Source organism: Electrophorus electricus, chromosome 3, assembly GCF_013358815.1.
Source record: "Electrophorus electricus isolate fEleEle1 chromosome 3, fEleEle1.pri, whole genome shotgun sequence".
Classification (NCBI taxonomy): Eukaryota; Metazoa; Chordata; class Actinopteri; order Gymnotiformes; family Gymnotidae; genus Electrophorus; species Electrophorus electricus.
The window spans coordinates 29176928-29188719 of NC_049537.1; the positions used below are offsets into that span (position 1 = coordinate 29176928).

An 11792-nucleotide genomic window follows, 5' to 3' on the forward strand; every position below is an offset into this window, starting at 1 on the left:
ATGTTAGACTGGCATCTTAGATGTATATTCATATAAATATTAATCCTCTTTACACATTTTAATTTATGAGTCTGTTTTGGTCCATGCAATAGTTGTGATTTCATTTGATTCAATCATTTCTGTACATTATGTTTACTGTTTTATAAAACTATAAAGATGTTGTAAACAAAAACCAATGTGCTTGTTAAAATTTCTCAATTCTTCGGACATGACCCCTTCTTGCAGATCATTAGAGGGCCATCAGCTTTTATTATGTAAACCCCAAATTGTATTATGTAAACGCATTACAGAGAAGCACTGAGGCTGCAGCTGTATTGTGCATTTGGAAAGAAGCCTTATATTTCCTGGATGTGACTGTATATAAGCTGTAGTCACAATAAATAAAAATCACATACTCTCTAAATATGCACTCTGTTATTGTTGTTTGTTATTTGTTCCACATGTGCTGTACAGATCCTGATTTTATATGCATATATGTATTCAAATATAATGTAGGATTTATCCTAAATACATGGCACAGGAAAGCTAGAATAAAAATTTTGCAAAATGTATTGTAGCAAGGTAATGCACGCTCATCTATGCAAATAAATTCCTGTTTACTCAAAGTGGCCAAAATCAATAGAAGGCTCTTAGTGCCATAGTGTAGGTGCCCCTGTAGGTGTATATGAAGTACTGCTCTAAGTATAATAGGACAGAAGAGGTTTTGTCATCTATCCTCTGATGTTTAAATGCTGATCATTTAGAGGTAAACCAAGAGTAGCCTGTAAACTATGGGACTTTGACTGCAATACTTCTGCATATAAGTGTTACACAATCACAATGATTAGGGGTCAATCTAGGGGTCAATCTAAACAATTATTAACTGAACATGCCTACAAAATGTTGCTCAGTCTGAGTGGGATATATTTTCAGAGCCCTGACAAAATGAACCTGATTAACAACAACATGAAAAATGGTCTTGAAGGATGTGTTGTTTCCCTCCATACCACTGACAGATACACAGATTTTACTCCTGTTTCTTGTTGTCTTTATCCTGATCTCAGAACAGCTGAAGAACAGAAAGCCGAAGAATTTCCCCCCAGGACCCACATGTTATCCCTTTCTGGGCAATATTTTTAGTCTGGACACACCACAGCTTCACCTTCAACTGACCAAGGTAAGTTCTAGAAGGTCCACCATTTCACTGCGTGTTGTACTGTGTATGACTATGTATGTGACAAATAAACCAAACTTGAAAACTTGAAACTTGAAACTTGAAACTTGGTCTGGAAATCCCTCTCCCCCTTTTTCCTGCCCGAAAACAACTGATCCAACTCATCAGGTATTCATCAATTCATCAATTTAAACGGTCAAAGGTACGTATTTACGAACAGGTCACACAGAAATCTTGAATGTGTCTACAGTCTTGTTCTGTAATTTTGGATGTGTTCTATACTTTTGGAACAGGTATAATCTTTAATAATGGCTACAGCTGGAAGCAGCAAAGACATTTCACTCTCAGCACCCTGAGAAACTTTGGTGTGGGAAAAAGGAACCTGGAGTCCAGTATCAAGGAGGCGTTCACCAGGCTATCATGGACACAAAAGATAAAAATTATAATTACAGTGGCAAAATTGGCCTAAGTATTAGTTTGCCAAATGAAATGATTGTTGAAAATTTATATGCATTTCTATTGCATTTTAGGAAGTATTTATCATCAAAACAAGAATGTTTTGTTACATTTTTCTATGACACCTTTTAGGAGAATCTTTCAGTCCGTACCATCTTATCAGCAATGCAGTCTCAAACATCATCTGTTCTTTGGTGTTTGGCAGAAGGTTTTAATATACAGCCAAAAGGTTTCTAAACATGATCATTCTGTTAACAAGAGCTATAAAACTAGAAGGGTCCATTTGGGCACAGGTAAATAAAACATTCACATAAACTAATAAATATTTATAATCATTAATATATCTTGATTTACATCTGTGTTGAAAAATAACATTCACTATAAGGGTCAATTTTTCTTCATTTTAAATCAATATAAAGCCATCTCAGTACTCAATATTACTTCCCTATCAAAGTATGTACAAGTGAAAGATCTGATGTTTGTTGCAAGGTGTGAAATCTTTGAGGTGTGTCTTTTTCCAGTTGCACTGTCCAGCCTAAAAAGACAAATAAAACAAAAAATATTTGAATGGAAATATAACTATAAACACCAAAGCAGAGTAAAAGCCTCTCATAACTATCTTCTATTTAATGTTCCACCTCAGCTTTACAACTCCTTCCCCAATCTCATGGAACTTTTACCAGGACCTCACAAAGACATGGTGTCCTATTTCAAGCAACTGTGCAATTTTCTGAATGAAGAGATCAAACATCATCATGCAGAATGGGATCCCTCCTCACCCGTAGATTTTATAGACTGCTACCTTACTGAAATAGAGAACGTATCTGTCTTTTCTGTTCATATTTGGCAAAACTAACACACAAATACACACAAGACACTTTTTCCTGACATGATTATTTAAATATTTAAATGTTTTTTCTTAACAAACATTAAGGGGCTAGTGGAGTAAGCAACTATGGTCCAAAATGATTGTTACTGTTGTATTACCAAGTTAAAGCATAAATAATGTTTCAAATTCAAAAATAACAAAAAGAACATACCTTTATTCACCCTCATAATTTTGGAATTGAATTCTGGTGAACTTTAGGTTTAGCACTCATTTATCACATCAAAACCTTATATGAAAGCAGCAACAGAAGTGAATAGGAAAGAGAATGCCATCTGTTCCACTCTTCTATACATGTGAAAGTTTCATGGCTATAGTTACGGGGGCATTACATGTGCATGGGCGGGGGGGGGGGGGGATATTTGAAGTTATCACAGCAACAACAATATAGCAACTCAATTGCACTAATCTTATGGATCAGATATGATATTGTTTCAGTTGTCCCCAGTGTTTGAGACCAAATCAAAACAAAGGAAGAATTCACCCAAATACAAGATGAGACTGATAAAATTGTGATCTCAAGATCTGTCTAGAGACAGAACTATCTCAAGTACTAAAACATATTGATCATACTACAGCAATAAATGTGTTTTGATGAGGTATTGACATCATGACAAAAACATTCATAAACAAAATGCAACAGAATGTGACAATAGACAAAATATGTGGAAGATTTTTTTTTCAGTGGTCTGGTAATTTTTTTTTATTATTTAAGAAAGGAAGCAATAGCAAATATGACAGCAGTTGTATCAAAGCAATTCTCATAATGACTTTTTCCTGCCTCTAGTAAAATCCATATAAGCATCAAAAACACAAAGACCAAATATATGAATTTTGTTATGTCATTTTCAGGGTACTAGGATTGGGTATGATGATGGGTTGTAATAGATCCCCAGCCCTGTCTACCACATGAAATAAGTACATTTTTACTAAAGTCTCTCCATGATTTATAGAGGATAGATGATCCAGAGGCAGGATTTCATGAGGAAGGTTTGTGCTATATTCTACTGGATCTGTTTGGGGCAGGGACTGAAACCACTTCTACCACTCTACTGTTGTCCTTCATATATATGATGAAGTACCCAGAAATACAAGGTAGGAAGCCTCTCAGCTTCAGAAAACTATTGATGCAATGCTTGTTACTCTTGCAGTTTATATATAATTTATGTTGCACAAATTCAAAAATGACAGCAAACAAAATTATTAAATTACATATCCTCTACATTTTGTATTAATTCATACCAGATTGTTTTTTAATTGATCATTTTCAGTATAATAAGTAATATTATTCCAAAGTGTTCAAGTTTGTATATAATTTATTGCTATTAAGAAAGTCAAGTGGATTCCTAGGATTTCTTACAATGTATGTTATTGGTTTCTCTGCTCAGAAAATGTGCAGGCAGAGAAAGACAGAGTGATTGGATCATCACGCCAACCCTGCACGGGTGACAAACCCAACATGCCCTACACCAATGCTGTCATTCATGAGATCCAGAGGATGGCAAATATTGTGCCTCTGAACATGCCACGGATCACCCTTAATGACACCACACTTGGGGTATATTTCATACCAAAAGTAAGAACTAATTCAAAATAAGAAAACTTTGCTAAAATAGGTTATGTTCAAATTATAAGCCCCACCATCCAATTTGGATTTTTTGCTCAGAATGGATATGCCTATCTTGACGGTTCACATTTCAAATGAACTGTGTCTGTCTGTACTGTGAATGCATCTGTCTTCTGAAACAGCAGGCATTCGCACATTGAAATGTTTTTGCACATGTCACCATCATATTTGTGAGGTGACTCATGGTATTAAACAGGCTATTACCAGCTATGTATTGATAAGATATCACATTTCGCTCTGAATGATAGCTAACATTTTGTCAGATGTACATGATCGAGTCAAGAAGCTGAAAAAAAGCTTTAGCTGTTTTAACAGTTACTGTTACCCCTGATGTTTTAACAGTTACTGTTGCCCAGTGATGTTGTGACTGCGACTATTGTTTTGACATACATAGAGGCAAAGAGCCACATGAGATCTGATCTCCCCATTCTCATTCTTATACATGAATCTGATCTAGGACCACATACAAAAGTGACTCAAATCTGATTCAAAAATATTTGTGGCCACATATCCATGACAAAAACAGGTTTGAGACACATTACGGCAAAAAATCGGATTTGAATCATTTCAAGTTGATAATGTGAACGTAGCCTAAAACATTATTATGTAAGATTTAGGAAGCTTTAAAGTGTGATATAAAGATAGATCAATTAAGAGGCTCAAAATTAAAGGTATTCAATTGTAATTGGTATACAACAGCAATTGGAAAGTTTTAATAGTTTGGAAAGCATCTTTTTACCTATGTAACAGGGTAGCAGGCTGTCAGAATAATCATGGATGAAGCACCTGGTGGTTATGACCTCCTAGAGGGACCCAATTGCAGATATCTGAAAAGGAAACTACACAGCAGAGATGGGGTTAGAGCTGAATGCATGGGGAACTAAAGCACTGTGCTCTTCTCACTACACCACTTGGTGAGAGACAGTGTCATGACGAGAGGAGCAGATGGAAACTGGGGTCTCACCCAACCAGATGGGATGGGATTACAGGCGAGGAATCCTCAGCCACTTCTGAACAAAAAACTAAAGGGAGTGAAGCCTGTTAAACTAGTCCAGTCTGGGGATTGAACCAGGGTCTGCACTAGTCTGGGGCCTCACCTCAATTCATTTCCCCTCCTAATAAACAACTGATAGAGAGAGGAGCTGTTCCCAGAGAAAACAAAAAGACACAGACAGGAGGGAAGCCTGCCCTTCATAAAACAAGAAAGAAAGATGACAGGAAATTCTTGTTGGCAGTTTGTGAAGCAGTTATATAGGGATGACACCCCTAGGGCAGTGGTAGCTCAGTGATTAGGGTGATTAAATGCCATAAATATAAATGTATGCCACCTGTGGGGCATCAGGTTAATGAGCACTGATTCATTCCCAGCTTTTGGCCTCCTGACAGCTGATGTTGAAAGCCACCCATTACACGCAAATTGCTTGATTTCTGTATTTCTACAATATAATATTTAATCTAGTATGTTTCACATTATATAGACAAAAGTTATATAAAAGGTTATTAATAATAACTAAATGAAAACTATTAAGAAATCAGAAAACATTATGTTGTTACTACTCTCAGGGTACACAGATCATCCCTAACCTGACCTCTGTGCTGTTTGATGAGAGACAGTGGAAATCTCCTCATTCATTTGACCTGCAGAACTTTCTCAACCTTGTTGTGGCCATTCAATCTATATGGCTATATGTAGTACATCCACAGTAAACTTCCATCATTCTACTGCAGCATGCCTGCTTATGTAACTCTGTATGTAGTTAACTTTTTAGTTGGTCAAGTAAAGCAAAAATGATATCCTCTACCACCATAAAACATATTTTTACCAAAGATACAGTACACAGGACTAGGTTTTTTTGTGGAGAGTAGATGTTAAATTCTATAATTCATTGCCTGTGTTTAAGTCTATGAAATTCTGGTCTGAGTACAGAACAAAAAAGCCTATGTCATCTTTTTGCTGATTTGTAAATACTGTTCAGTCAGTGGGTACCTATACAGAAGAGTGTACTGTATACTATGACGTGTGTCTGAAACACTGGTTTATTACAATTGTTACATAACCACAAAGATTAGGGGTCAGTCTAGAAAATTATTAACTGCGCTTGCCTACAAGGTGTTACTCAGTCTGAGTGAGACATTTTTCCTGGCTTCATTAACAACATTTAAAAGATGGACTTCAAGGATATTATTATGTCATTTCCCTCCATATCATGGACAGATACACAGACCATACTCCTGTTTCTAGTTGTCTTTCTCCTGATCTCAGAACAGATGAAGAACAGAAAGCCACAGAATTTCCCCCCAGGACCCACATGTTATCCCTTCCTGGGCAATATTTTCAGTCTGGATGCAACACAGCTTCACCTTCAACTGACCAAGGTGAGTTTTATAAACTTTTCTGCATGGCCTGGAAATCCCTGCATTTATCAAGTGCTTCATGGGTTGGATCAAGTGTGCTGAGACAGGAAATACTTGCAAATGTGCTAATCAAAGTTATATTTACTGTATGCTTGACTAGTAGCAAATCTGATATCTGATATTTACACTATTAAAAGAGAAACTGTAAAACGTTCCTGATATGTGTAAATTCCAAATGATAGAACCCGTTTAATCTCCCAAAGACCTGGTCAAAATATCTCACTGTTCCTGTGCACTTTCATGGTTACTTATTAACTGGTTTGTGACATCATTACTTCTACAGATGTCAGACAATTATGGAAACATCTTCAGCTTGAGGTTAGGGGGAACAGATTGCGTTGTGATAAACACATACACCAAAGTAAAAGAAGCTCTTGTTGATCAAGCAGACACATTCTCTGGCCGGCCACCCAATGAAGTCTTCAAAAAAATCAACAAGTGCCAAGGTACACACTTACCAATAGGCTGCACAGAAATCTTGAATCTCTTATTATCTCTGAAAGTCTTATTATGTACTCTCAGATTTATCTTCTATCAGCAGGATGATCATGTTTAAAAGACTCAGGCGTATTTTTTAACATCCCAATAGTTTCATTGTTTTAACTAATTATTTAAATCATATTCTCCTAAAGTTACTGTTTTGGAAAACTCCTGGGAACAGGTATATCTGCTAACAATGGCTATAGCTGGAAGCAGCAAAGACGTTTCATTCTCAGCACACTGAAGAACTTTGGAGTGGGAAAAAGAAACTTGGAGTGCAGTATTAAGGAGGAGTTCAACTTCCTCTATCAGACTATAATGAACACAGAAGGTAGAAATAAGACATTACACAAAACCGGCACATATTACAATAATCAATTCCTCATTCTAATCTATTCTAAATCTATTCTAAACTATGTGTTATGTCTGTTACTTTGGATATTTCCTGGGTACTTCACATTTATGTATCATTGTAAGAAGTATTTTTCATCTAAACACCTAGGTGTGCCTTATTTATTATAATTTTTTCCATCACTTTCTTAGGAAAACCTTTCGATGCACATTACCTTATCAACAATGCTGTCTCAAACATCATCTGTTCTTTGGTATTTGGAAAAAGGTTTGAATATACAGACAAAAGGTTTCTAAACATGCTCAATCTGATGTCAAAAGGCTTAAAACTGCAAGGGTCACTTTGGACACAGGTAAACACAGCATTCAAATAAATCCATAAACATATGTAATCAATAATAGATCTAGATTTAGTTTGTGTATCCAAAGTGGGCTATTTTGCTGTTGCACTGTCCACACTAAAACACAGAAAAACATATAAATGCATAAATGTGCCAGAAACACCAAAGCAAATATGTACATAACTGACTGTTAAATGTTCCACCTCAGCTTTACAACTCCTTCCCCAATCTCATGGAACTATTCCCAGGACCTCACAAAGACATGGTCTCATATTTCAAACAACTGTGCAATTTTCTAAATGAAGAGATCAAAAATCATCGGGCAGAATGGAATCCCTCCTCACCCAGAGATTTTATAGACTGCTACCTTTCTGAAATTGAGAAGGTATGTGTCCTTTCTTTTTAGATTTGTAAGAAACACACACAATACTACTTCTTTCTGCCATAATCTTTTTTCACTGTTAAGGATTGCTCGTGGGCTAATAAATGATCATTTATGTCTAACATGAGACAAAGTCGTGGGCTAAGTGGCAAAGTCTGAGTTTTAATTTACATTTTTAATTTAACTTCAATAACTAATAAATACAATGTCAACCACAAAAGTAAAGCAGACAAACAAAAACACCTTCATTGCTCCTTGTCATTTCTGTAATATCTATAAGTAGACATGAATTCTGAGGAACAGACTTTACATTAAACTTTAGTACATTAAACCTTAGTACTTCAATGACAGGGGTCCATGAGTTATAAAGGAGGATGAAGATGAAACAAGTGTACAAGTGCTATATAAATCATAAGAGGTATATTGTGATGTAGCAATAGTTACAACACATCAGTCTGTCATGTTTGCTCCACCCTGGCATCGCAGTTTCCATGGCAACTCTACGTGTTTATTTACTTCCTGGTTTTGTTTGCTTGTGTTTCCTTGTTTTGGTTTCTTTTGGTTCCGGCCCCTCGTTAGTTCCATTTTCTGCTATTGTAATGACCTTTATCTTGTTAGTCTTTGTATTTAAACCCCATGTTTGTGTTCAGTTGTTGAGAAGTCTCATCATCATTTGGTACATTTCTAAGATGTTGGTTATAGGGTTTATTGTTTCAGGTTTAAAGGATCTCTTCTTGTTTCATTGGATTATCCTCATTGCCTGTTCCCTGTCTGTTTTGCTTTGCTGACTGCTTTTCTGGATATACGACCTTGGCTTGTACTTTGATTACGACTGTGGAATAGCCGTGTTCTCTAATAAATTGCATTCACCTTACAATTTTGTCCAAAAAAAGCCCTAAAAATAAAAACGCTTACTTTTTACAAAGTAAAAGGTGTTTTGTAACTTACTTATAAAGTCAACTAAGTCCAAAAACAAAGTAAAACATTTATCCAATTGCATAGAGACAATATAGAGAGTATTAATACATGGACTAAAGATCTGTCTCAAATATTACAGCACTAATGGCCTTCATAAAAAGCTTAGTTATTCTGATGAAGTTATTATATAATGATGATAAAAGACGTATGTTTATAACAAACCTAAACTTGGAATCAAGAGAAATTCTCCATCTTATTGCTTGGATTTCACAGAAGGTAAAGGAAAGCAGTTTCCATGTATAATCTAACTGATGGACCTTTACTTTTTCAGTGATCTGATACAAGTATAATTTCTAGAAAATAGAAATTGCCACAGCGCCTAATGGTTTTCAAAGCAGTGTTCAGATCTTCTGGCCTTCTTGCTGTTGTCAAGCCCATATAGTAACAAAAACCCCACAGAACAATTGAATTTATTTTGTCATGCATTCATTTTAGAGCACCAAGCCTGAGTATGGTGTATTGGAGTATTGTTGAAGGGTTTGATGAAACTTTTTATTTATGTCTCTCCATGATTTAAAGAGGAAGAATGATCCAGAGGCAGGATTTCATGAGCAAGGATTGTGTGATGTTCTACTGGATCTGTTTGTGGCAGGGACTGAAACCACTTCCACCACTCTACTGTGGTCCTTCATATATATGATGAAGTACCCAGAAATACAAGGTAGGAAGCCTCTTAGCTTCAGGAAACTATTGATGCAAAATTTGCTTCTCTTGTAGTCATTACATAATTTCACTATACATTGGTTAATCAAATCACAAAATTAATGGAAATATATAAATAGATTACACAAACTGCATTTTAAGCCAATATTTAATTAATATATTTATGCATTGCTGTATTCCACAAGCTAATTTGAATTCATGTTATTTACAATGTAATTAGCAGTATCATACAAGTATAACAGTATTTATGAGCTTTTGAGAAACTTTTTTTAAAATTTACTTTAAAGAAGTATAGTTCATCCAGTGGGTTCTTTGAATTTGCATACATTGTTCTTCAGAAAATCGATGGTTTCAAAATATTTCTTATAATGAAGGATGTTGATTTGTCCACTCAGAAAAGGTCCAGGCAGAGATAGACAGAGTAATTGGATCATTACGCCAACCCTGTATGGCTGATAGACCCAACATGCCCTACACCGATGCTGTCATTCATGAGATCCAGAGGATGGCAAATATTTTGCCTCTAAATCTTCCAAGGTTCACCAGTAAAAACACCACACTTGGGGGATATTTTATACCAAAAGTAAGAAAAACAGCTGAAGACCTTAACAAACAAACTGTAAATACAACCTATTATGTATACTATTAATCATGGCATATAAAACACTTACATGTAAGATTTAAGAAGTGTAATTCATACATGTGAAGACTTAAAACCAAGTTCTGCAAACGTGTTGTGTATTCTTACAGGTCTTTCAAAGAAAATAGTTTTTAATTATCTGGATAGCAGTCTTTCAACCTGCATTTTTGCATTTCTACATATAATACTAAATCCAGTATCTTTTTAGATAACATGGGTGTAATAAATTATGGTAAATATAGAAAATTATTCATGAAATCAGGGAAAAAAAAGTTTACTTTTTCTTCATGATGTTCTGGTATTCTAGAGGTGCACAAAGCAATTTCTAACCCTATATAGACTCTTGGAGCAGTACTGAAAAATACATGAGTAAAGCTGCTAACTTGAAAAGTTGTTACTTCTGTCAGGGTACACAGATCATCCCTAACCTGACCTCAGTCCTGTTTGATGAGACCCAGTGGAAATCTCCTCATTCATTTAACCCTCAGAACTTCCTCAACCTTCAAGGAGAGTTTGTTAAGCCCAACGCTTTTCTTCCCTTCTCTGCAGGCAAGTAGTTCACAGAATATGTGGAATGTGTTATACATGAGATGTACAATGTCATAGAGAAAGAAGAAAACATAAATTCACTGAAAAACATCTAATAAGCTACTATGATAACACATTAAAAGTGTAGTATTAGTACTATTTTATAGATGGAATTTTGAGGTTGATCCTTGTTTTATAATGTGGGTCAGTTTCTTTGTTCTATCTGAACAACCATAAATCAGCTGTAAATTTGACTGTCTGTGGTAATTTTCTCCTTACAGGCAAAAGAGCTTGCCCAGGTGAATCGCTTGCTCGTATGGAGTTGTTTCTTTTCTTCACCTCCTTCTTCCAAGTTTTCACTCTCTCCCCTCCGGTTGGAACCAAAACTAGTCTGGAATATGAGTTTGGTATAACACTTAGTCCAAAGCCATTTAAGATGACTGCCAGACCTCGGGGGCAGTCATCCTCTCAATGTGAGGGAGTATCAGCGAGTCAGTGAGGTGTGACATGGGTTTTTATTTAGCATTGAGAGTAATTGGAATGGTTTCAGTATCCTGGCCTAGTTACTGTGGTGGAAATTTGAATAAACAGCAAGTCAGATGTGATTAAAAGAGTAATTTAATAAAGAAAATAGGACATACAAAACACAGCTGTGTGAGAGCTAATGCTCTGAAGCAAAGGCTCTAAAGGGGTATCCTGGCTCTGCTCCTTATACCTAAACTTCACCCCCAAAGAGGGGTGCTCTGCATCCCTGCTCCTTATCGTGATGAGCATTCCTGCAGTACCAGAGCACTCACCAGGACAGACACAGTTTACAAGATAAGAGAAGCCTAATCCCTCTTTACGACCCTTGCAGGTCACGACACATGCAGGTCATAAGGCAACATTCCCA

At 36.0% G+C, this 11792-nt stretch overlaps 1 protein-coding gene and 1 pseudogene across 1 annotated transcript; both read left to right on the forward strand.

Moving 5' to 3' along the window:
* The first annotated feature begins 546 nt into the window (after positions 1 to 546).
* On the forward strand, positions 547 to 5829 carry LOC113568095 (annotated as a pseudogene).
* A 459-nt stretch (positions 5830 to 6288) lies between these two features.
* On the forward strand, positions 6289 to 11779 carry LOC113568099 (cytochrome P450 2J2-like). Its single transcript, XM_026996274.2, has 10 exons — positions 6289 to 6498; positions 6821 to 6983; positions 7199 to 7348; positions 7561 to 7721; positions 7918 to 8094; positions 9589 to 9730; positions 10128 to 10315; positions 10780 to 10921; positions 11182 to 11373; positions 11757 to 11779. The coding sequence occupies exons 1-10, from the start codon at positions 6289 to 6291 to the stop codon at positions 11777 to 11779; spliced, it is 1548 nt and encodes a 515-aa protein (XP_026852075.2).
* Positions 11780 to 11792: the final 13 nt, after the last annotated feature.